The sequence below is a fragment of the Rhamphochromis sp. 'chilingali' genome (genome assembly GCF_963969265.1).
Source record: "Rhamphochromis sp. 'chilingali' genome assembly, chromosome: 14".
Taxonomy (NCBI): Eukaryota; Metazoa; Chordata; class Actinopteri; order Cichliformes; family Cichlidae; genus Rhamphochromis; species Rhamphochromis sp. 'chilingali'.
In genome coordinates, this window is record NC_137941.1 from 31,801,241 (window position 1) to 31,824,888 (window position 23,648).

General features: G+C 40.6%; 1 protein-coding gene across 1 annotated transcript in view; it reads left to right on the forward strand.

Moving 5' to 3' along the window:
- The first annotated feature begins 233 nt into the window (after positions 1-233).
- LOC308409356 (radixin) overlaps positions 234-23,648 on the forward strand; it is a 47,048-nt gene continuing 23,633 nt past the window's right edge. The window contains exons 1-2 of the mRNA XM_080902040.1: positions 234-452; positions 14,084-14,181. Coding sequence (XP_080758166.1) covers positions 14,170-14,181 — 12 coding nt within the window. The 5' untranslated portion in view covers positions 234-452; positions 14,084-14,169. The remainder of the gene's footprint in view (positions 453-14,083; positions 14,182-23,648) is intronic.

Sequence of the window (23,648 nt, forward strand, 5' to 3'; positions counted from 1 at the left end):
TACATAGCAGCAGGGGGGCACTTCTCAAAATAAAATGTGACCCAACACATTTACCAGAAGGGTCTGTGAGGTAATAAAACGTCTCCTTTTTTGGAGGGTGGGGTGATAAGCTCCTGAACCCCAGTCCTACACCCCACAGCTGGGCTGCTCTGCAGAGTTTCAGTCGCACGGTGTGAGGAGGAGGGGTGGGTGAATCTGCAGGACTCTGCTCACCACGCCTCGGTACGGTGAGTTTGTCAGCCATATTGACTACCTCTTCTCCGGTCGTGGGAGACTAGCGGAGGAGTCTCCCTCCAATGAAGCCTGTATCACTATAGCTACACTCTCAGTACGCACCGTGTCCGGGAACGTGAAACGGTCTATTTTTAATCGCTGTGGATATATAAAGTACTGCTGCCTGCTGGAGGGGGTGACAGTTGGGACACATCCTCGAGCGCAGCTAGGCGTTAGAGGTGAGTTTGACCGTCTTCATCTCTGCCTGTCGTCCTTCTTTTCCTTTAAGCCGTCCATTATGAGAAGGGATTTATTTTCTTCTCTGGGCTGCAGAGCGGCAGCTGTGTCTTTATTTGAACACTCTGGGCCGCTGACGAGCGGCACAACTTATTTTCTAGCGCACTTTGACTGGCAGGTTAAAGGCGGCGTGCCCCCGGTTTGGCTTCACCTCAGTTTCTAACCGGCTTCGTGCACGTTTTAGGACGGGAGGACGGGTGAGTAAGCCCGTGTCGCTTTCCTCTGAAGGGCTCAGTGTCAGTCGGTGTTAGGCAACAGAAGAGGGTAGTCATGGCAATTAGTTGTCATGTCTACTTCGAGATTCAAGCGGAATATATATGTGAGCTTTCACGAGCTCCTCTGAGCGCTTCGATAATGATTTCAACAGCTACCCGGGAGAGCTTGAACGTGCCCGCCTTTGCTGTTGAAATTCAGGCGAGGTCCTGTTCATGTGCTGAAAGGGACTGATGCTCTGGTGGGGAAGAGAAAAAAAAGCTCGCAGCGGAAAGAATGTTTCTTGCGCCGTTTGCAACTTTTGTGGTGCTGACAACGCGCCTTTCTTTCTGTAACAATGTCGAAAACAGCCGCTGCTGAAACACGATTAGCACATCGTTCACACTGAACTGTTAGCAGGTGCAGATACGGCATTCGGGGACTCGTGTGTTGCGGTCACCGCACTTTGAGATACTTGCGGTCGATTTAAATTCCGCTTTTTTTTTAGCGCTGCCTCCAAGATTATACAGGCGATACTGTAACGTAAAAACAAATAACAACTTCGATTTAAGTCTGACTTTTTTTGTTTATCAGCAATATGAGGATATGTTAACGTTGGCAACCTTGGCCTTAGTTTATCATTTTCAAGTTTAGGCGCTAAGCTTGAAGCACGCGGACCAGTATGGCTTTTGCACATAAATAACGGTTTTCAATTCAGTCACAGTAGCGCGCGCACACACATGCAGGACGCTAGCGGTCCATCTGGCACAAACAGATGCTCTGTCGGCGTCAGGCAAATTACGAGCTGCTGATAGGCACAGCGAGTGAATTTATTGGCCATTATTCCCATCGCTCAAATTCTCCTGTTGCTCTCGAGCCCGCCCACTCGTGGGACCGAATTACAACTCATTTGAGAAGGAGGCTCTCCGCACCATGACATCAGATACCCTTGACTGCTGGTTTTAGATTTCTCTCGGCTGCGCTATTTTTTTTTTTGTAACCTGTTGAATAATCCCACGGCACAAGGCCACAAAAAGAGAATGCTAATGCTTGTCCTGACCACACGTCCATATAGCTGTTAATTCCTGAGAAATGTTGCTGTAAGACCACTTAAATGCAGAAGAAGAAAGCTTTACAGCAGAAGTTATTAATGAAGGCTTGAAAGTACATGCTTACTCATTGGCTAATTAAAGAGACTTGTCATTACGATTAAACTTCGTATTTGTAAATAAACCCTCACTGTATCAAAAATGGTAACCGTGAGATAAATGTAAAGACACTAAAATGGCAATAACAGCAGTATCCCTCCGCTATTTTAAGAAAGAGAATTTAGACAGAGTATTCACACACCAGCTGTCAATGTGAAACTCCTCTACTATGTTATGGCTATGGCTGTGTTCGTACTGAGTGCAGTTTTCCCTTATCAGCCTTGTTAATGAAAATTTAGACTTTTATGGTGTTTTGTTGCTATTTCCATTCTATCGTAGTCTATGTAAGCACTTTAAAAGTTTAGAGACAGTATTTACATTGTCTGTTTACATTTCTTCTGTTAATTATAGATGCCTGTCAAGTCTAGTTACATCTAAAACAAAGGAGAAATGTGCCAGAAACATCTATTATTGTCATTCGGTGCATTGTGAAGGTGCATTCATGCATGGGTAACAAGTTTAAATGGTCAGAGTTGAACCAGGAACATGCTTTGCATTGCAGCTGGAATTTAAGTTTAACACTAAGCAACAAAAGTAATGGTGAATCTTTAACTGTTCAAGTGGAAAAAGAGATCAAAAATATAAAACGCAGTGAGTTATTACTGTTGTTCTACTTTTTTCACAAACATAAGGCTGACAGCTTGCAACATCTTAAGTAATATGCCAGAAATATGCCTTTCTGTCTCATGTATGTTGGTGTAATTTGTCACATCAGTTGTTACGTTGGAGCATATGTAGTAGTATCAGCTGGGAACAGGGAGCCAATACTTTAGCTCCAGAGGCCTGTCGCAGACTGATGCTATCTAGTTTCTCTCATTTCTCCCTTATTTATTGTGCCTCAATCTCATGTCCTCTCTTTCACTTTCTTTGCCTTTATCTGCTCTGTTTCCTGCACACTTTAAAGCTGGTTTAAGTAACTCAGTGCGTGAAGAATTCTGACACAGAGGTTACGGTTTTGGAGGGACAACAAATGCAAACGTCCTTCATGCACGTCTGTAAATAAAACGGGCTGGTTTCAAATTCAGCCATAGTCATTACACATGCATCTGGAGCTAGTCTTTTTTTTTGGCTGATTAGCGTGGTCTTCTGCGGTTGGCTGTTGAGATTCAGCATTATACTCCATCCCGTCCCCCAATCCTACCCATTCTCTGCCTCCCATTTCCTCCAACTGAGAGGGGGAAAAAAGTCAGCATGTAAGCTTGGAGCGCTTGGAGGTGATTCCAAAAAAGCTGCTGTTTGTGCCATAAATTTTATTATATTTGAGAAACTCATGAAAATTCACACCTTTTCAGTGGCTTGAAAGGAGTTTGTGTTAGCTCAGTTAGTTTCAGAGGTCACACCTGGGACAAGCCATTTGCGTTTTATCACAAAGTCTCCCCTCCTGACATTCACAGAGGGGTCAATTGGCTCTTTGGTGGTTTAAGTAAAGCTTTGTTTTCTAAGCAGTTGGTGCCGATTCCTGCTGTTGTAACAGCTGCTCAAAGTTATGAGTGTGTCAGCCCTGGCACTTAACAGCAGGACATTTTGTGGCTTCTGCAAACATACATGTAATGACAGAGATTTACCGTTGCAAGTATTTCACAGCAACAGTCGCCCTTTGTTTTTTATGTTTAAGCTATCACTATGTAAATTAACAGAATAAAGGAAACCGGTGATGTTGTCAAGAACTGTTGAAAATAATTGAACGAGTTCCAGCTCCACATTTCTGAATGGGGTTTCATTACCTTCCCCCTCCCCCCACCACCACTTATTTTATTTTATTGCCATTTTTAAATGGCAAAGAAAGTCAGAACAGTATTTCCCAATATGAATCACAGCCCAACTTAACATGATTAAATGGCAAAGGAGGGACAAGTAACAGAGGTCTGTAAAGGCGACTGGAAAATCTATAAAAGTCTGTAAATTTTTTTGATATTAAGTTAGGGCTGTGCGATCTGACCAAAATCTCATATCCCAATATAAGAATTCTATCGTCCGATAACGATATAAATCACAAAAATGTAACATTTTCTGTAAATTATGTGAATCTCAGGCAGCTCGACTTGCGTGAAGTGTTTCCAGCTGGAGTCGTGTTTTAACCTATGCATGAAACTATACATTTTTAGACATAGTAACGGCCGCCGTTTTCTTTATTACACGGCGTGCTGCAGGGAAAAGCCTGTTCTAACGTTTGAGTCTAAGGTTTATTTTTTAGCACCTGGCGGCTCTTTTTTGCTTCTCATCCGTAAATAATCTGCTCTTTCACGTGATTCATGTGAAAAGTCTCAACAGGATCTTGAGCTTTATTGTGAAAGGTTTATGTGGAACATAAACAAGCGGACACGCGATGGTGTTACCGTCGTTGTTGCTAACGACAACGCATAAAAACAGGCGCTTGTCCATCCCTAGTGTGGTTATATTAAATATAAGAGAAAGAGAGAACTTTAAGAAATTAATAAAAACTACAGTGACCATCAAAACCATGAAAAAATAAATATTGCCGTAAACAGTTTATTTTGCGACACCACGAAACAAACGATAGCGTAATATGAAATGATAGACGTTTTTATATCGTCATCCGATATATATCTTTATATCAAACAGCCCTATTAACAGTGTTGATATCAACTGGGAAAACGAGAGAGATGAAAGAAAGCAATGTTCACATTGAGAGAGGTTTCTTTTTGCATGAATGGGGACCTGAAAGCTATATCTTTTTTTAAGTGACCCTGTGGTTTCACTAAATATATTACATCACTTTTTTCTAAGCCTGTCTACACAGTGCAGACCTGTGTGTGCTGTGGGTTTTTTCTTTTTTGAACGACTGGCTTTATACTGTTTCACAGAACACAGACGTAAAACCACTTCAACTCTCTTAGCATTCAGTGTCTTCACCTATCTGCTGGCTGCAGGTATATGGGTCAAGTGAAGCTTTGAATTCTTACCGACTTTCTCTCTCTCTCTCTCTCTTTTTTTTTTTTTTTTTTTTCATCAATTCACTGTTGTAGTCCTTCCTCACTGTCTCTCACCCTCGATGTGAAATAGAAAGACACAGAGCAAGCAGAAGGTGTTACAGGGTTGGAAGAAAATTGCACAAGGTGACTCAGCTGATAAACTCATCCCAGGCTTTAGATTTTGCAGTCTACCTGCTTTAAATTTAAGTTTTCCAGCCAAGGGACTTATGCTGATAATGGTTCAGTTTCTTCTGGTTCAGTCTAGCTGTTATTAAATTGTGGATGAAGTTATTTTAGATCTATGAGACACTTTCTCATCTTTCCTACCTACAGCTGAAAATGGTTTCAACAATGAATTTGTTGCATTGATTGTAATAGGGCTTCCAGTGAAAAAGCTGTTAAGGCCAGCAGGAGTGATGGAACTGTCTGAGTTATTTATGCATTTGTGGTGCTGATACTGATATCTGTTTTTAGGGTGCTTAAAAAAATCCAACATCAATACAAATTGGTCAGTATTTATATATCAGTGCTTCCCACCACAAGTAGAGCTCTGTTGGATCTGGTTTGCACTGTATGTTAACAGCTGTCAGAGTTTGTTTGGTAGATAATTAATCTCACTGTTATTTAGAAAGTTCAGTTGCTGCTAGCCTGCTATCACCTGTACTTTCTATCTTGTGATTTCCATAGCTCTCTAGTTAAGTGGCTGTTCTGGTGTTAGTTTGTGCATATACACTACTTGCATATAGATAATTCATAGGTCCAATAAATATATAATTTCAGCATATCTGGTATGCTTAAGAACCAATATTGGAAGTAAGTAACATTTATTAAGAGCTTTACACAAAAAAAAGTAAAATTAAAAACATTAAGTGCCATAATAGCCAATAAAAAGATAAAATAAGACACAATTAAGAAAAAGATTTCTAAAAGACAAACAAATGAATAATAATAATAATAATAATAATAATAATAATCATCCAATAAAATCAACACAAAGCCTGTTTTATTAAAAGTTTTTACTGCTTTTTAAAAGCACCCACAGAGTCAACTAGACGTAGTTGTGGCGGTAGACTCTTCCATTGCCTCGGTCCCACAGACTTAAAGGCTCATTCTCCCCAGTCTTTAGTTGTGTACAGCAAACAACTAACAGATTCTGAACCCGTGAAGATGGTGAGGAGCAGTGTATATAATCTGGACCTTGGCCGTGACTTATTTCGTATGTTATTACAAGGATTTTAAAATGAATCGTAAACCTGTTGGGAGCCAGTGTAAAGAGTATGAATGCTAGTGATGTGGACTTGCTTTCTAGAAGATGTTACTAGCCTGGCCGCAGCATTTTGTATTGCTTGGAAGTGTGAAAGTAAAACTTTGTCCAAGCTGGTAAGCAGGCCATTACAGTAATCTAAATGAAAAAACAAAAACGATAAACATTATTTTCCATTTCAACTAAGGAGAACATAAGTCACAGTTTAGAAATGTTCTTTAAATGAAAGAAACAGGAATCGAGACAAAGATTTTATATGCAAGTCGAACCCCAAAGAAGAATCAAATATTACACTAAGATTCTGAATGCTGGACTTAGCCGTTGAACAAAAAACGTACGAGTCTGACTCATTTTAGGTTATAGTTCACAAGGAGCTATAATTATGGTCTCAGCATTGTTGGTGTTCAAAGCAAGGTAATTGCTAGCAAGCTTATACTAATCTGGGTTAAATAAGATGGACTAGGGTGGATAAAGCTGAATGTCATTGGCATCGAAATGATACGAAACGTAATTAAAAGATTTTAGATTTCCACATAATGACTGCGAGCTACACTAGAGTTTCCTCTGACTCCACCCTGCCTAACCATAGTTCACCATCTTTCAGTTCCTATCCCAAAAGTGGTAGAGATATATCCCGGACAGGCAAGTGTACTCAGTTACATGTCCTATAGATAGTGCAGTATTGTAGATAATGGAGATCAACATTCTCTTCTGGAGAAATTATGAAATGACACAATTTCTTAATTACAAAAGATTTTTATCGGCACAAACTGGAAACCCTGATGTATCTTTGATGGGCAAATATCAGCTGATATCAGGAAACCAATGTACACTACCAGTCAAAAGTTTGGACACACCTTCTTATATAATGATTTTCCTTTATTTTATTTACATTGTAGATTCTCACTGAAGGCATCAAAACTATGAATGAACACGTACGGAATAATGCAGTAAACAAAAAAAGAGTGAAACAACTCAAAACATGTTTTATAATTTAGATTATTCAAAATAGCCACCCTTTGCTTTGATCACTGCTTTGCACATTTTTGGCATTCTCTTGATGACCTTCATGAGGTCGTCACCTGAAATAGTTTTCAACACTCTTGAAGGAGTTCGCAGGGATGCTGAGCACTGGTTGGACTTTTTGCCTTCACTCTGCGGTCCATCTCATCCCAAACCATCTTGACTGGGTTTAGGTCAGGTGACTGTGGAGGTCAGGATATCTGGTGCAGAAATCCATCACTCTCCTTCTTGATCAAATAACCCTTGCACAGCCTGGAGGTGTGTTTGACATCTTTGTCCTGTTGAAAAATAAATGTTGGTCCAACTAAATGCAAACTGGATGGGATTGCATGTCGCTGCTGGATGCTGGGGTAGCCATGCTGGTTCCATGTGATATCAATTGTGAATAAATCCCCAACAGTGTCACCAGTAATGCACCCTCACCATTACACCTCCTCCTCTATGCTTCACGGTGACTATCTAAAAGACACGGTGGGTCGAACCAAAACTCTCAAATTTGGACTCATCAGACCAAAGATTTTCATCAGATGTCCATTCCTTGGGTCTTTTGGTCCAAACAAACTCTTCTGATTGTTGCTTTTCCTTAGTAGTGGTTTCTTAGCAGCTATCTGACCATACAGTAAAGGTCTGATTCACACCAGTCTCCTCTGAACAGTTGATGTAGAGATGCTACTGGAACTCTGTGTGACATTTATCTGGGCTCTACTCTGAGGTGCTGGAAACTTGTGTTTTCTGAGTCTGGTGACTCGGATGGATTTATCCTCAGCAGCAGAGGTGACTCTTGGTCGTCCTTTCTTGGGGCAATCCTCATGTGAGCCAGTTTCGCCATAGTATTTGATGGTTTTTGCGACTGCACTTGGGGACACATTCAACGTTTTAGCAATTGTCTGGACTGACTGACCTTCAGTTCTTAAAGTCATGATGGACTGTTGTGTCTCTTTACTTATGAAATCTAAAATTTGTCAAACAGGGTTGTCAGCTGTGTACAAACCCGACTTCTGCACAATGCAATTGATGATCCCAACCCCATTAAGAAGGCAAGAAATTACGCAAATAAACTCTGACATGGCACACCTGTGAAGTGAAACCATTTCAGGCGACTACATCATGAAGCTCACTGAGAGCACATTCAGAGTTTACAGTGCTGTCATCATGGTAAAGGGTGGCTACTTTCAGGAATCTAAAATATAAGACAGAGTGATTTATCAGTTTTTTTTCTTTGCTGCATAATTCCATATATCTTTCTTCATATATTTGATGTCTTCGGTATGTATCTACAATGTAGAAAGTAGTAAAAATAAAGAAAAACCATTAAATGGGAAGGTGTGTCCAAACGTTTGAGTGGCAGTTTATCTGTGAGCCTCAGTTAGCCACACAGTCTTAGTGACTGACCAGCAAACCCACACATTGACCTCCTGTGACTAAAGATAAAATGTATATTTCCTGACCAGCTGGCGATTGATTGGATTTTATTTTATTTTAATGTTTTCAATGTTGAAATCTGTTGCAAAGATGGTGTCACTAGCAGACTTGTGCGGTCACTCCGTTTGTATCGATGACACCAACTTACAACTTACATGCAGACCATATCATCATCATTTGCTCTCTGACCTTTAATGAAACTTGAAAATGTGCAACGCAAACTGGAAATGGAACATTTGCCTTCAAAGTAAAAGTTGCAGTGGTAAGGTGCAACTTTTACTTTAAAGCTGGTAAGCAGATACAATTACCAGCTAGTTTCCATTTGGGATTTTGTGATACCGGGGGTCACCGACCTGTCTCTAGGCCTGCGTAATTGGGGTTTTAGGAGTCAATGTCAATGCTATCAATCACTTGCCAAACGTGGAATACTGAATTTTTCCTCAGGACTGAAAATGCCAGATTTTCACTTGGTGGCTTCTAGCATTGTGACTGAGCCTTTGTACTGGATGCTCTTTCAGTCTATTTACCTGCTAGAAGATGACCTCACTCAGCAGTATTGTGTGATAGAAACCTGAAACTGGTCCTGTCGGAATAGAGCTTTTTTGTGATATGAAACTTTGGCTTGGGGGTGCGTTCAGTTGCTGTCACAACTGTCAGTAATAGTATTGTCCTAGTTGTCAAAGGAGCTTGCAAAGAAAAGCGTCTGGACTTCTTTAAGTTGCTTGAAGACGTTTCACCTCTCATCCGAGAAGCTTCTTCAGTTCTAAGGTCAAATGGTGGAGAGTCCCAGATATAAACCTAGTGGGAGTGACCCCCCACAGAGGGACAAAAGGACCCCCTGATGATCCTCTAATCGCCTGAGCCAAGGTGGGAAACTGGGCGTGGGTCCCAATCAGCCAGAGTTTCGGGTGTGTTCATTGTGAAACCTGGCCCCACCTTATCATGCGAATTCCTGAGGTCAGATGGCCCAGGATGTGAGTGGGCGTTAAGGCGTCTGGGAAGGGATCTCAAAACTGGATTATAGATGGCAGAGAGTTGGTGTCGTAAACCCCCGCCTCTGTTCAAAGATGGTCGCTCACAGTGGACATAGATGCTTCTTTCACTCCTCTTTCAAACCATCTGTCCTCTCTGTCCAAAATGTGAACATTGGCATCCTCGAAAGAGTGACCTTTATCCTTAAGATGCAGATGGACTGCTGAGTCTTGTCCTGTGGAGGTGGCTCTTCTGTGTTGTGCCATGCGCTTGTGAAGTGGCTGTTTGGTCTCTCCGATGTAGAGGTCTGAGCATTCCTCGCTGCACTGTACAGCATACACCACATTGTTAAGTTTGTGTTTTGGCGTTTTGTCTTTCGGGTGAACCAGTTTCTGTCTGAGCGTGTTGCTGGGTCTGAAATACACTGGGATGTCATGCTTGGAGAAAACTCTCCTGAGTTTCTCTGATACACCGGCTACATAGGGGATGACAATGTTGTTGCGTCTGTCCTCCCTCGCTGGTGTCTGATCTTCTTTTCTGTGCCTCTTTGCTGACTTTAAGAACGCCCATTTAGGATAGCCGCACGTTTTGAGTGCTTCCTTTACATGTGTGACACACATGTAAAGGAAGCACTCAAAACGTGCGGACAGAGAGGACAGATGGTTTGAAAGAGGAGTGAAAGAAGCCATCTATGTCCACTGTGAGCGACCATCTTTGAACAGAGGCGGGGGTTTACGACACCAACTCTCTGCCATCTATAATCCAGTTTTGAGATCCCTTCCCAGACGCCTTAACGCCCACTCACATCCTGGGCCATCTGACCTCAGGAATTCGCATGATAAGGTGGGGCCAGGTTTCACAATGAACACACCCGAAACTCTGGCTGATTGGGACCCACGCCCAGTTTCCCACCTTGGCTCAGGCGATTAGAGGATCATCAGGGGGTCCTTTTGTCCCTCTGTGGGGGGTCACTCCCACTAGGTTTATATCTGGGACTCTCCACCATTTGACCTTAGAACTGAAGAAGCTTCTCGGATGAGAGGTGAAACGTCTTCAAGCAACTTAAAGAAGTCCAGACGCTTTTCTTTGCAAGCTCCTTTGACTACGATGACCTGGATGACTGAGAACCTTCACAGACATATTGTCCTAGTTGATGTGGTCAAACTACAGCTGCTGCTACTGCTGACAGTACAATCAATCTTTAGTAGTCTTAAATATGTTCCTGCCCTCTGAAGGTGCCAGTGTTTCAAACAGTAATATTAGTTTTGCTCACTCTTCTTCTAGAATAATGATTTAAAACATGATTCTGTCCTACATCTTCCTATTTTAACAAGTACTATTTCAAGCGGTAGTCTAGAGGTCACTCGTATTACAATCTTGGCTTAGTTGAGATGCTTCTGCACCTGAAGAAAGAAGCTCATCTGGCTTCCAAAGCTCTCTTTGAACGAAAATGTATTCTGAGCCAGGTAGACCTTTAGGATTTGGGCCTCATAAGACGCTGATGTGATTATGGAAGGCTTGACTGAGACTGAGCAGTGCATTGATTTGCAGGTCATGTTGTACAGTTTTCTGACACATCAAAGGGACTTTTTAAAAGTGAGAATTTGTAAATTTACAATGCTCTCAGATGTGACTATAAAATTTCAGTTTGCCTCAAGACTATTCAAATATGTAGAAATCCTTCTGCCAGCCTTCTAATAGGATGGAAATATGTAGGGCAGTTATTGACCACATTAAATGGATCTGCAGTGACTTCTGTAAAGTATTTAACTGAGGTTAGTTAGCAGTTCAATGTAGTTGTCCAAGTTAATTATTCTTTAAATAATTTTTACTGTTTTTTCTGTTCAATAGCCTAATCCTTTAAATGTGATTATTGTAAAGAATGTTTTATGCAGAGACATGTAAATTCTTGGCTGAAGTCCTCAAAATAATTTTCTTTTAGTCTTGGAGGCGTAGGTTTGTTTAAATTCACTCACTAATAGTTAGACAAACAAAGCATAGCAGAGGCTGACTGCACTGATAAGTCAATTTGAGAACACACACTTTGAAACCAATTTCTTTTAGATCTAAACACCATCTTTATGACATACTGAATGTTTTATTTGTCCCAGTTTACAAACCAAACCTAGTTTCCATCATTATTTCGAAAATAAAAACAAAATGAAGAACTCTTCCATAATTCTTCTTGGATGGCTTCTTGTGGTCATATTAATTAGTGTAAACCTTTCCAGTAACTCTGAGATATTTAGAGAACCAAAATCTTTCACTTTGTTTTTCTTGTCAGACCGAGCCTAAGCCTGTGTCTGAGCCTGGTTTAATGCTATGTGCTGACACTTGTGGAAGGTCTATTTCTAGCCCCACACATCACAAAGATCTGGCACCTACGGGACACCTACTAACTGCTCTCCTTACATTCTAATCATTTTAGGTAACAAGATGTACTAGATAAACCCACACTGTCCAGAGAACATAACATTTCTCAGTAAGCAAGTTATGATTTGTCATAGAGATCATGCAAAGGGCTTTGTAAACCCCCACCACCCCCACCCGTTTTGTCCCCACTTACTGGTTTGTTTCTGTTTCTTCTTTCTTTCCCTGATTTTCTCTATAACTAACCACTGTCCTCTACCTACTCTATGGTTCTCATTTGTTTTTTATGCTGAGTTTAGGACTGCTCCTCTGTTACAGCTTCATCTGAACACTGAGGAATTCTGCTGTAGTCAAAGGATCTCAGTAACATCTGTGTGTGTACAGTATGGTTGTTTGCTAAGTGTTGCTAGTTTAGTTTGTCCCTTTTTCATAACGTACTTGCAGTAAAACATGAAGTTAATAGTGGTTCAGTGATTTTTGTGACGTAATCTTATATCAAATGGCCAGTTTGTCCTGTTTTGACAGTGTGACCATGTCAGCAGTGTTCTGTTTGGAAAGGTTTGCATTTCCCCTTATTCCTTATTAACCTGCAGCAACTGATAAATCTGTTTTGTCAGGGCTATTTTCAGTCAGCGCACACATGGTTTAGAAAGAGATGTACGTAAAGGATTATTGAAGAGGCCTAATCCCACCTTTACAGGTAATATAACAGTTCAGTCACACAGTTATATTGTGTGACTGACTGCGGTGTAATGAAACATCACATAGTCAGACACACAAAGTAAATATGTTACAATAAAGAATTGTAACATCAGATTAAACAGTAACAGATTGTTTGTTTGGTAAATGGCCTGCATTTGTATAGCGCTTTTCTAGTCCATAGGACCCCAAAGCGCTTTACACTACATTCAGTCATTCACCCATTCACACACACATTCACACACTGGCGATGGCAAGCTACGTTGTAGCCACAGCTGCCCTGGGGCGCACTGACAGAGGCGATAGATAGACTGTTAGACAACTATGTGCTATATAGTTGTCCAGATAACAGTTCAAATCAATATATAGGTCGTTAGGAAACTCCAGTGAAGACTGATCTGTACACAAGGTCTAAGTTTTAAAGTGGGGAAAAATAAATATGTGCAGTAGTGCATGCAGCACCGTAGCAGCAGAGATGGTAGTGAACTGACTACAGCTTGTTCGTCTGCAACGAAGTTTCCTAACCAGTAGGAATTCAGAGGAACACGGTGGTGTGGAAAGTAGCACTGATGCCTTACAGCAAGAAGGTTCTGGGTTTGAATCCAGAATTCAGTCTGGGCCTTTCTGTTGATACAGCCGTGCAGCACGTTACACTTAACTGATGACAGGATTTCTCATTCGGCAGCTTCCTCATAGCTCTCACACATCCTTGCTAAGAGGAGTTTACATGCCTGAGCATAATGAAAAGCACCTTGCGTACATCCAGGAAACTCACTTCAGTTGCTGACTTTTAGAGAGCAAAAAAATTCTTGAGTTGGAGAAAACCCCGTAGGAACAAGGAGCACATGCACACCCCACACAGAAAGGCCACCCTCAGAAGCCTGGGTATCTGAACCCAGAACTCTGTTGCTGCAAGGTGGCAGTACTAGACCCGTGTATTGGTCGGGCTCTAGCATTGAGTGTGTGTCAGCAGTGTTTTTGTAGCCGCAGTATTAAAAATGACTAGGTATGTACATTTATAGTGAGGAGATGTGAATTCAGTTAGTTTATGTATGCACAGTGTGACTAAAATGTGGGAGGTTTATCTGTTACAGCAGATGCTGTGAAATCATCCATCCATCCGTTTATCCATCGTCTTCCACCTATCTAATTCAGGGTCGTGGGGGAGCTGGAGTCTATCCCAGCTGTCACAGGGCTGTGAAGTGTATATTAGAAAAATTACCACGTAAGGAAGTGGTTGGTATAGTGAAAGGAAACGCAGTGCAAACTGTTGTCAGCATGAACCCAATCAGCAGATCCTTTGTTTTTATCTTTCTGTTTTCTAATCATAGCACTGTTCTGTCTTCAGCACAAATGTATAATTGTACTATAAGAGAACCAAGAAATATAGAAGAAACACACTACAGCAGAGCCCTGGGGCTACGTCTACCTTATGTTGTTTTTTTCTCTTATTTGTTGACATTTGCTTTCATTGTTGCTTTGTGTCTCAGGCGCTGGTGCCCCGGAGTGAGGCAGGAAGACGGAGGACGACTTCTTTCTGTTTCATCAGCAGCAGGGGACAGGAGAGCGGAGAAAGATGCCCAAACCGGTTAGTACCTACATCAGGAATGAATGGTTCACTTACTAGAGTCATGTCATAGTTACTCCCTGTATTGCTATTCTTAAGTCCTGCAAGGTTTTCCCAATCATCAGATTGCAGGGTTTTGGGGGAGTTGTTGCATCGATTTAGGTTTGTATCTTTTTTTTTTTTTTTTTTTTTAAATTCTGTGCTATGGGCAAAGCAAGGATCTAATTGCTCATGTCAGCAGCATGTAAGGTTCCTGAAGGTTTGGATTTGCATTTTGCAAATGATTATAAAAGAAATGAATGACTTGAGGATGTTAGAAGATGGCAGCCCATTCAATTAGCTCTAAATTTGCCCAGCTAATGCATTTGCTGGACAGTGGGTTTGTCTGGGTTGTTTCACACTTATGCACACTTCTGATTTCTGGGGCTAGAATAAAGACAATGCAAAATTTAGGTTTCCTGTATATGTGAACAACCTTGAAGTTTCAGGGGCTTTCACACATAAACACCAATTAGTTTGTTTGTTTTTATCACAGTGAGTCAATTTGTCTCTTACAAATATAACATTCAAGAAGATATTAACCACACAACCTGAGGATCATCATTTTATGTACAGTATCTGCTGAGCTCTTGGTTTTTCCTCCATTGAATACTCAGGCTAAAGCTTCTGTCAGAGAAAAATGGTTGGCTGTAAGCTCAGGATGGGTTTTGGGTTCTGGTTGGAAAACTGAAACCATTGTTCATTTCCTTTTCCTCAAGTGTAGCTGGAGGCAGTAGTACTGGTGACATGAATTACATGAGTCTAGACTTTCTTTTCAGCTCTACTAGTCAGAAGTAATGCTTTGTAGGACAACACAGAGTTTTGGGATAACACACACGCATGCACAGAGGCACAACAGTCGTCCACTTTGTGGGATTGTCCTGTCTGTTGAGGGGGAAAAAACCCACAAAGAGGGCTTTCTCTGCTCTATTTTTAAACTGAAGGACACTGGGAGCTTTCATTTTGCTGTGACACAAACGTGTAGAGGCTGAGATTGCACTGCCGCTTAAATAACAGGATTATATTTTGATGGCTGTGATGTATTTTCTGTCTATTACTTTAATATTACTTTAGAAACACAATGTAAACTCCTCAGCATGATATAAACAAAATTAAAGGCGGTGGTTATGAAGAAATATAGAATTTTATTCCAGATTTAAATACTAACCAAGATCTAACAGAACCAGATGTTTAGTAAAAGTCAATTGTGGTTTTCCAGCCTTAGTTTGGTGAACCAGCTCAATGCATCGCTATAAACCTCAAGCAAATAATAATAATGGGTTCAAAGCAGATTACAGATGGAGCAGATAGTGATCATTAAAAACTAAAGCAAGGGCAGGAAGCTGGACGTTACGGGGCTTTTATGATCCTGCTGCACGTACACGCTGGCTGCTTACACGGTTTTCTTGAGCCAGAGAGCGACAGGACTGAACCCTTGGCCCATCAATCTCGGTAATGGGGAATTAGGCCAGACACAATTCCTGGAAAGAGGAGATTGTGGGGGAGAAGCAGCAAGAGGATGGGAGGTGAAGCATGAGACACAAGGTAATAGAATAGAAAGATGAAGAGATGCAAAATGATGAAACGGCTCATAAGAAAAAGGATAAAAATGACAGAAGAGCAGAAGACGATAAAATGTTCCTGTCCATAAAGATGCCTACGGAGGGTTTGTGATATGAAATAATTTGGGGTAGTGTTACAGGCTTTTACAACAAATTTGAATACTTACGTAAAGAGGTTAGCTCTGCGAAACAATCAGAGATGGTGCTGAGCCAGATCAGATGGGAATTGCTGGAGAAATTGTGTGGTGGGAGGATGGAGACAGCGCTATGGACAGATAGATGGGGGTTGGGGTGCAGGAGTGAAGGAGAAATTTGTAATGAAAGTGCAGATTATTGAAATTGACCATCGGGAGTGAAAACAAAGGGATAAAAGAGGATTTGGGAGAGGACTGAGTGATGGGCACTTTGTTCACCTCCAGTCTAGAAAAACGACACCCAAGCTACCCTTGAGGGGAACTCCCACTCTGGTTACATTACAATGCACTTTGACATTAAGCCTAGCGGTTGAATAGTAAACACATCAGCCCTTTCACTGCTTCATTTATGCATTCTGGTTTCCTGAAAATGCTTAAATGTCACTTTGGATTACAAGCTAAAGCTGAGTTCCCCCTGAAGGCATACCTATAACCATTGAGCACATAAGCTAGCCTGACTCCTTCAGCTCCAAGCTAATAAGCAACAAAAGAAGAAACTGTAGACAGGAAAAACGCATCAACAATTGAGGTGACCCGAAAGGTCTGCAAAGCATTTGTCTTGTTGGGGCACAAAGAAAGACCCTCAAAAGGCAAGACAGGCTATAAGCTAGCTAGCCCCAGGAAAGCCATTAAAAAGTGAGTTTGCACTAGATCGTAATCCTCCCTTAAGCAGTGTTTTAATGGCAAGTACACACCCCTAACCCAACATGGACGACCCCTGCTACTGACTGCTTCCTTCCTTCTTCTTTCATGTAGGTCAGAGGGGGTTGTACAAAACGAGTCTGTGTTAGGAAGCAGCCCAGAAATTGATTGCTGTAAAAACAGAGGGTGAATTCTTCAAAAACAGTGAAATGAAATTGAAATGAAATTTTCTTTTTTCTTTCCTCACATTTTCACATGTTGTACTGTGACTGAGAATTTTATATTCCCTCATCAGATAACCTTGATAATGAAACACAATACCACACCCTACCTTCACAATAACCTTGAGCTTGGATTTGGTTGGATCTTGACTATAAGGACACTTGAACTAAAGTAGGGCTGCCACAAATGATTATTTTGATAGTCGACTAGTTACCGATTATTTTTGCAATTGGTCGACTAATCAGATCATGCATCCATTGAACGTCAAACGTACAGCTTATTGCACCAGCAGCATCTGCTCTTATATAACTATCATTATCTTACAGCTTTAAGTGTTTAAGGTATGTGCTAACTAAAAATAAAGACAAGATGATAGTTTATTAAATTTTAATGAAATTTGCAGATTGTTTCTGTGAAGTTTAATAAACTCCTTGCTATCTAAAATATAACAGGACACCGGAGTATATTCTCGAGCATCTCACACTTCTGATAATCAGCTGTCTGCTTGACGTTTGTTCAGCTGTGTAAAAACTATAACTTTAATCTCAGCCAAACTGATTTACTCAGGAACAAATAAAATACTGAAAAAAGCCAAACAATAACATTTTTAAGTTATCAAGTGACTTATATATGTTTAACCTGAGTAGCGAAAGACGGCGGTGGGTTTAAAAATGATTTGCCAGGAGTCCGGTGTTCTCACGGGTTCTGGTGAGCCTTTCCCCCGCTAGCTATCGAGCTAGTGGGTAACAGACGTCTCTGAAAACGTCGGAGCGCTTTTGAAAATATGTGATGTCTTGATAAACTGAGCAGATATTTGAGGTTTATACAGCTACATTCTCGCCTGAAAATATGTTAAATGTTTATTTTGTGACCCAGAAAGAATAATAAGAGTAATATTAAAACTAACTAGCTGCCGCCATTGTTGGAAACTGAGCTGGGCTGCGCTGTGAATTCTGGATAGGTTGGGCCATGAAGTATACACCCGACCCATCCTTCAAATCTGGGGAAATGAAGGACGCATTTGTCGGAGTCACAGGAGGATGCGGTTCCTGAATTTGGACACCGCTACGATACCAGACACTGCTTCTTCTTCTTCGGGGTTTAACGGCAGCTGGCATCCTTGTACATGCAGTGCTGCCATCTTCTGTTTCAGTCCGTTATTACACTCTTAAATCCTACTACTTATTCCTGTGTCTTTTGGGATCTTACAAAGCTTCAAACGATGCGTCGACTACCAAATAAGCTGCCCACGATTTTGATAGTCGACGTAATTGTGACTAGTCGACTAATCGTGGCAGCCCTAGACTAAAGCAACATCTGAGATCAAGCTGAATGTGACCTTGCATAATGTAAGTTATTACTGTTCAAATCCCAAGAACTTTTATGCAGCTTTTAACAGAAATTGACAAACTTCTTATGTTCTGCAAAATCACTTTTCTGGTGATTTCTTAATGCTAAAACTGTTCTACATTTAGAGACATTAATCTTTGGCCGCCAATGCCAACTTCTATTTCTTGCAGTACATATATCCATCAGGAGTCTAGACAATGATGTAAGCTTGATTTGTTTGTGGTAGGGCTGTTCGATATAATGATATATATCAGATGACGATATAAAAACGTCTATCGTTTCATATTACGCTATCGTTTGTTTCGTGGTGTCGCAAAATAAACTGTTTACGGCAATATTTATTTTTTCATGGTTTTGATGGTCACTGTAGTTTTTATTAATTTCTTAAAGTTCTCTCTTTCTCTTATATTTAATATAACCACACTAGGGACGGACAAGCGCCTGTTTTTATGCGTTGTCGTTAGCAACAACGACGGTAACAGCATCGCGTGTCTGCTTGTTTATGTTCCACATAAACCTTTCACAATAAAGCTCAAGATCCTGTTGAGATTTTTCACATGAATCACGTGAAAGAGCAGATTATTTAAAAAAAAAAAAAAAAGCCGCCAGGTGCTAAAAAATAAACCTTAGACTCAAACGTTAGAACAGGCTTTTCCCCGCAGCACGGCGTGTAATAAATACTCACAAAGAAAACGGCGGCCGTTACAACTTATGTCTAAAAATGTATAGTTTCATGCATCTGTTAAAACATTCGACTCCAGCTACATGACGCGCAGCTGGAAACACTTCACACAAGTCGAGCTGCCCGAGATTCACAGAATTTACAGAGATTGGAGATTGTTACATTTTTGTGATTTATATCGTTATCGGACGATAGAATTCCTTTATCGGGATATGAGATTTTGGTCATATCGCACAGCCCTAGTTGGTGGAGGCTTGCAGTCCCATGGCAGTAAATCGGTTAAAAAAATGTCTACCCTTAATATACTGTGTGCATGTGTCATTATTTATGACACATGTTTGATTGTGTGCTGCCCACTTAAAATTAAAAAATGAATTAAAGGGAAAAGACTCCCTTTCGAGGTTGCCGGGTTTAGGTCTTGATCAGTTAGACTTTGACACTTCAGATGTTCGGAGCCTGGCTTGACTGTGATGTGCGTATCGTGTATCATTACAGTCGACATGTTTGTTTTACCCATCCTCATCTGCCGGGTCGAAGCCAAAAGTTTAGCTGCTCACAGAGGCCACACGCAAAGCCAGCGTTTGTAGAGAGACCCACTTCTCTCTACTCATTTCACTTGATGATCATTTTAATGAAAATATTTGAAGTTTCAGCGACATGTCTGCCTGGGTGAATGCAGAATGTGTTGTTTACTTGTTTGCTGTGTGTGTGTGTTTGTAGGAATGAGCAGGCATCAGGCCTTTTAATCTAGGGTGTGAGATGCAGCGGGGGATCATACATTATTGATTTATTGCGGCGTTTTGCACATGTTGCCCCTCCTGGCGTTGGTGTCCCTGAGGGCCAGGGGCTTGTAGAGAGGGGGCAGTGAGCCCTCGCTGGAGGCTATAAATATTTTACACAGCCATTTTCATTTATATAATGGGAATTATCAAGTCACCATATCTAATTAGAGGGAGGGTGTGAAGATCAGCACTACTTCCACCTCCTCTCCCCACCCTACATTCAGTCACTGCTTCAGCTATATTTTCAAAATTTGTAGATAAAACATTAACATTTTAATTGTAAACTTTTATTCATTGTGATCTACAACTTAGTGATTTGGAGAAATAATCGTATGATGTGATTTTAACCATCCAAACGATTCAGTTGTATTTCAATGGAAGCTTGGTGTGGTGTAAAAACGGCAAGGTTCCATTCAGCAGTTTTATGTATGGACCTCTCTAATGTTGCTGGGACTGAATGGGAGGAAATCTCTGCAACCAGTTTCCAGAATCTGGAAAATCATTCGACAAAGCTGGATGCCATCATACTGATGGTCATCATTAGTGATGCACTGATATACAGTATCTGTATCGGCCAATACTGACGATGTTGACTGACACCAGTGGCAGGTAGTTTGTGTCACATTTATTGTGAGCTGGCAAAAAGTTAAAAAAAATTCTCAAAATTGATGCATATAATGGTTTCAAATAACTTTCAGCTCATCCACAGACTGATGAGCTAACACTGTGGCGAGATGTATATCTATTTGCAATTCACAAGAATTACTACTACAATAGTAATACAATAATACTACTATAGTATTGATCAGAAATCCATCAAACTTACTTTACAGTAAATTCTCACTGCCTCTCCACTGATTAGTACTCAGATCTAACACTTTCGAAAACACATTCTCAATATTGATACATTTATTTATACATAAAATAATAAAGAACTTCATGATATAAGTGAAATACATTAGCTGGGGCCTTCCAATCCCCATTATGTTACCATTAGTAATATAGTTAACGCCCACTTTCACATGGTTTTGAACAATGTTAATTTGTCCCAGCTGTGACTGTTAGTGAGCCTCCTTCTCAGGGGTTAGTTTGTGCCGCACAGCCAACCAAATGAAGCTTACTGTAGGGCCAACCAATCAGGTTTTACAAAGAAACCAGTAAGAGGCGGGCAGTATAGCCTCAACATTTGACAGACTACATTTTAAGAAAATTTGCAGTTATATTTCTGACAGTGTAGGAAAAAAAAATACTGAATGCTTTTATTGGCACTCAGCTTTCAGGCAGCAGCATTTATAAGTAAATGAAGGATTACTTTTCCATCCTTGTTACTGATGGCATACTGCCTCATATAAAGTGTAAATCTAATGAAACAAGGTGCCTGCAGCTTTATTTTATTATAGTGATATAATGCTCTGTCAGTAGTATTGCAAATGACACGGCACAAGTCAAATATAAGCACAAACTGTTAACTGGAAGGTTTTAAGTAGAAGCACAAAATAGCTGCAGAACACTGTTATATACTGCCTAAATTCATACTGGTTATCACAGAAGGTATGATATGGGATGACCCTATAAAGGATATATGTGATGGAAAAAATTGTATGTTGTGGCTCCACCACAAATTTTGTTTGTATTGGTAACCAATGGTAACCAAAGTATAATAATAATTTGAGGGAGAAGGAAGAAAAATCCACCTTTTATTTTCTCGCTGTTTCCTGAGCTGGAGGAAAGTATTAGATTTGTGCTGCCCTTCACTTTTTATTCTTGCTTGGATGTATTGTTTTTTTTCTCTGCATAACTGCAGGCAAAGCGAGATCTTCCATGCTATCCTCTCCCACTTAAGACCGCATCAGCCCTCATTACTGTGTAATTTCCCAGCGCTGATGTATGGATTTTTACTGTGAATCCATAATACCTGACTTTGAGAGCGAAAATACAAACAGCCATTTGAACAAACCCGAAGCAAAACACACTAGTCATTAATGTGCTGAATAAAAAGAGGTGTGGAAGAACAATGGGTCTAGGAAAGCAAAATGATGAATGGAAAACGGGTGAGGCAGAGGTGAGGAGATGAAGCTTGACAGAGGGCAGGTGTTAGATGAGATAAATGGAAAGATCATGCATGATGATGAAGCGCTGAAGGTGGCAGCATAGCCCCCGGTTGCCTTTAAAGCCTCTGTTAACCAGCTTAGCTACCAACAGCTTGTAATTATGGCTGTCTGAGAGTGTTCCTCCCTCACACACACTAACAGTCAACAGGTGGGCTGTATTGCGTGGGCAGCCTGAGCCTGTACACACTAGCCTACTATTTAGCTGTCACTACTTGTTATGAATAACATGCAGGGACTGGAGGATGCTGGTAAACACTGGAGCTACAGGCACACGGGATCCATTTCTCCAGAGTCTCCTTAGATGGAATCTTATTACAAAAACTGATATAGTATATAGTGTTTCAGCTCATCTGCAGTGCAAATAAATATTTCTGCTCTCTGTAGCTCCACTCAACTTTATGGATCTTTCTCTTCATGGCTGTTTTCACACATGCCCTGCAGACCTTTACTTTTCTATATACCTGACAGAGATGCCCCTGAGAAGACAGATGCCCCGTGTATCCAGATTGGACAATAAACTGTCTTTAACCTTCTTTAAAAAGCCACATGAACCCCATAGTTTTCTGTTCTTGCTCAACTCCTAAAGCTAGGAGATATAAATTTTTTCGATAATATGATTTTTTTCAAGTGTTGTAACAGATTGCCGCTGTTACCTTACGCAGTTTTCTGTGTTCTTCTTTTTTTTTGTTTTGTTTTTTTGTTTGATGTTGTCTTTACTAAAGTATGTCCAAATAACAGGCACACAATTTTTATTTGGTACAAGCTAGTAGAGCTCAGTATTTGACTTTTCCTCCATGATGTTTGCATGTTAAAGCCTGGAGCCGTGTGACGACACACATGCTAGTGTGCTTTGAAGCAGACAGTACATAGTGAGGAAGTATTAACAGAAGTTAAAACAAACAAACAAACAAACAAAAAAGCAGAAATAACAAACATGGGAACAATTAGTTCGATTAGAGGATCTGAGTGTTGGTTTTGATTCAAGCCCTAGTGCAGGTAATTCTAAATTCGCAGCTGAATACCAAACAGACTATTTCTAGTAGTGTCATGTGGACTCTATACTGGTCTGTGCTACATTAGAGAATTTCCATGTTTGGTCAATGTCACAACCTGATTCTCCAGGCAAAGTCCAGTGTTCATTTGTGGTAATGGTGTCTGGTCCCATATTAATGGCTGTCAGTCAAGATATCATAAGAAGCTGTCCTCAGAGACATGCTGATCATGTGGATTGACGTCATAAGGTTAATATTGTTAACAGTCTACATCAACATAAACAAATCCATGAGGTGTCATGTTGCAGTCAGGCATGATTTTCTACAAACAGCTACTTTTGTTGTCGACCAAGTGAAAGCAAAGGGATCTTCCTGTGCCATCACTCAAAGCGGTGCTTGTGAAATTTACTCATGAATTTTGTAAAGTTTACATTAATAATGTATTTATTTATCATAGCTATTTAACTTTAAACATGTTTGTGTCGTAACAAGTTCAAGCTGTGTTTCAACATGTTGTCTGACTACAACAAGCTATGTGACTGTTAGCGCGCACACTTGTGTGTACTTAACGGGAGTCCTGTTTAGAATAGACTATAATGAGTTTATGACATAGACAGTAGAAAAACTGACACGCTGATTGCATAAATCTAATTTTGATGCCATGACCTGAGCGTTGTTGTTGCTGCGTGTATGTGGAACAAAAAGATGTTATGTGTTTCTCTAAGTTTTATCAGCTGGAGTGAGTCAACAGTAACAGAATAGACTGTGGTCAGTAAACTGCTGAGACCGCCTGCTTTATCTGTTAACAGCTATCAGCAAGAAGACATGGCATGGTTCTTCATCAGTTTGTCCCACTCTCTCTCTGTCACACACAGACACACACAAATACAAATGTTAAAACAGCTCTTGCTC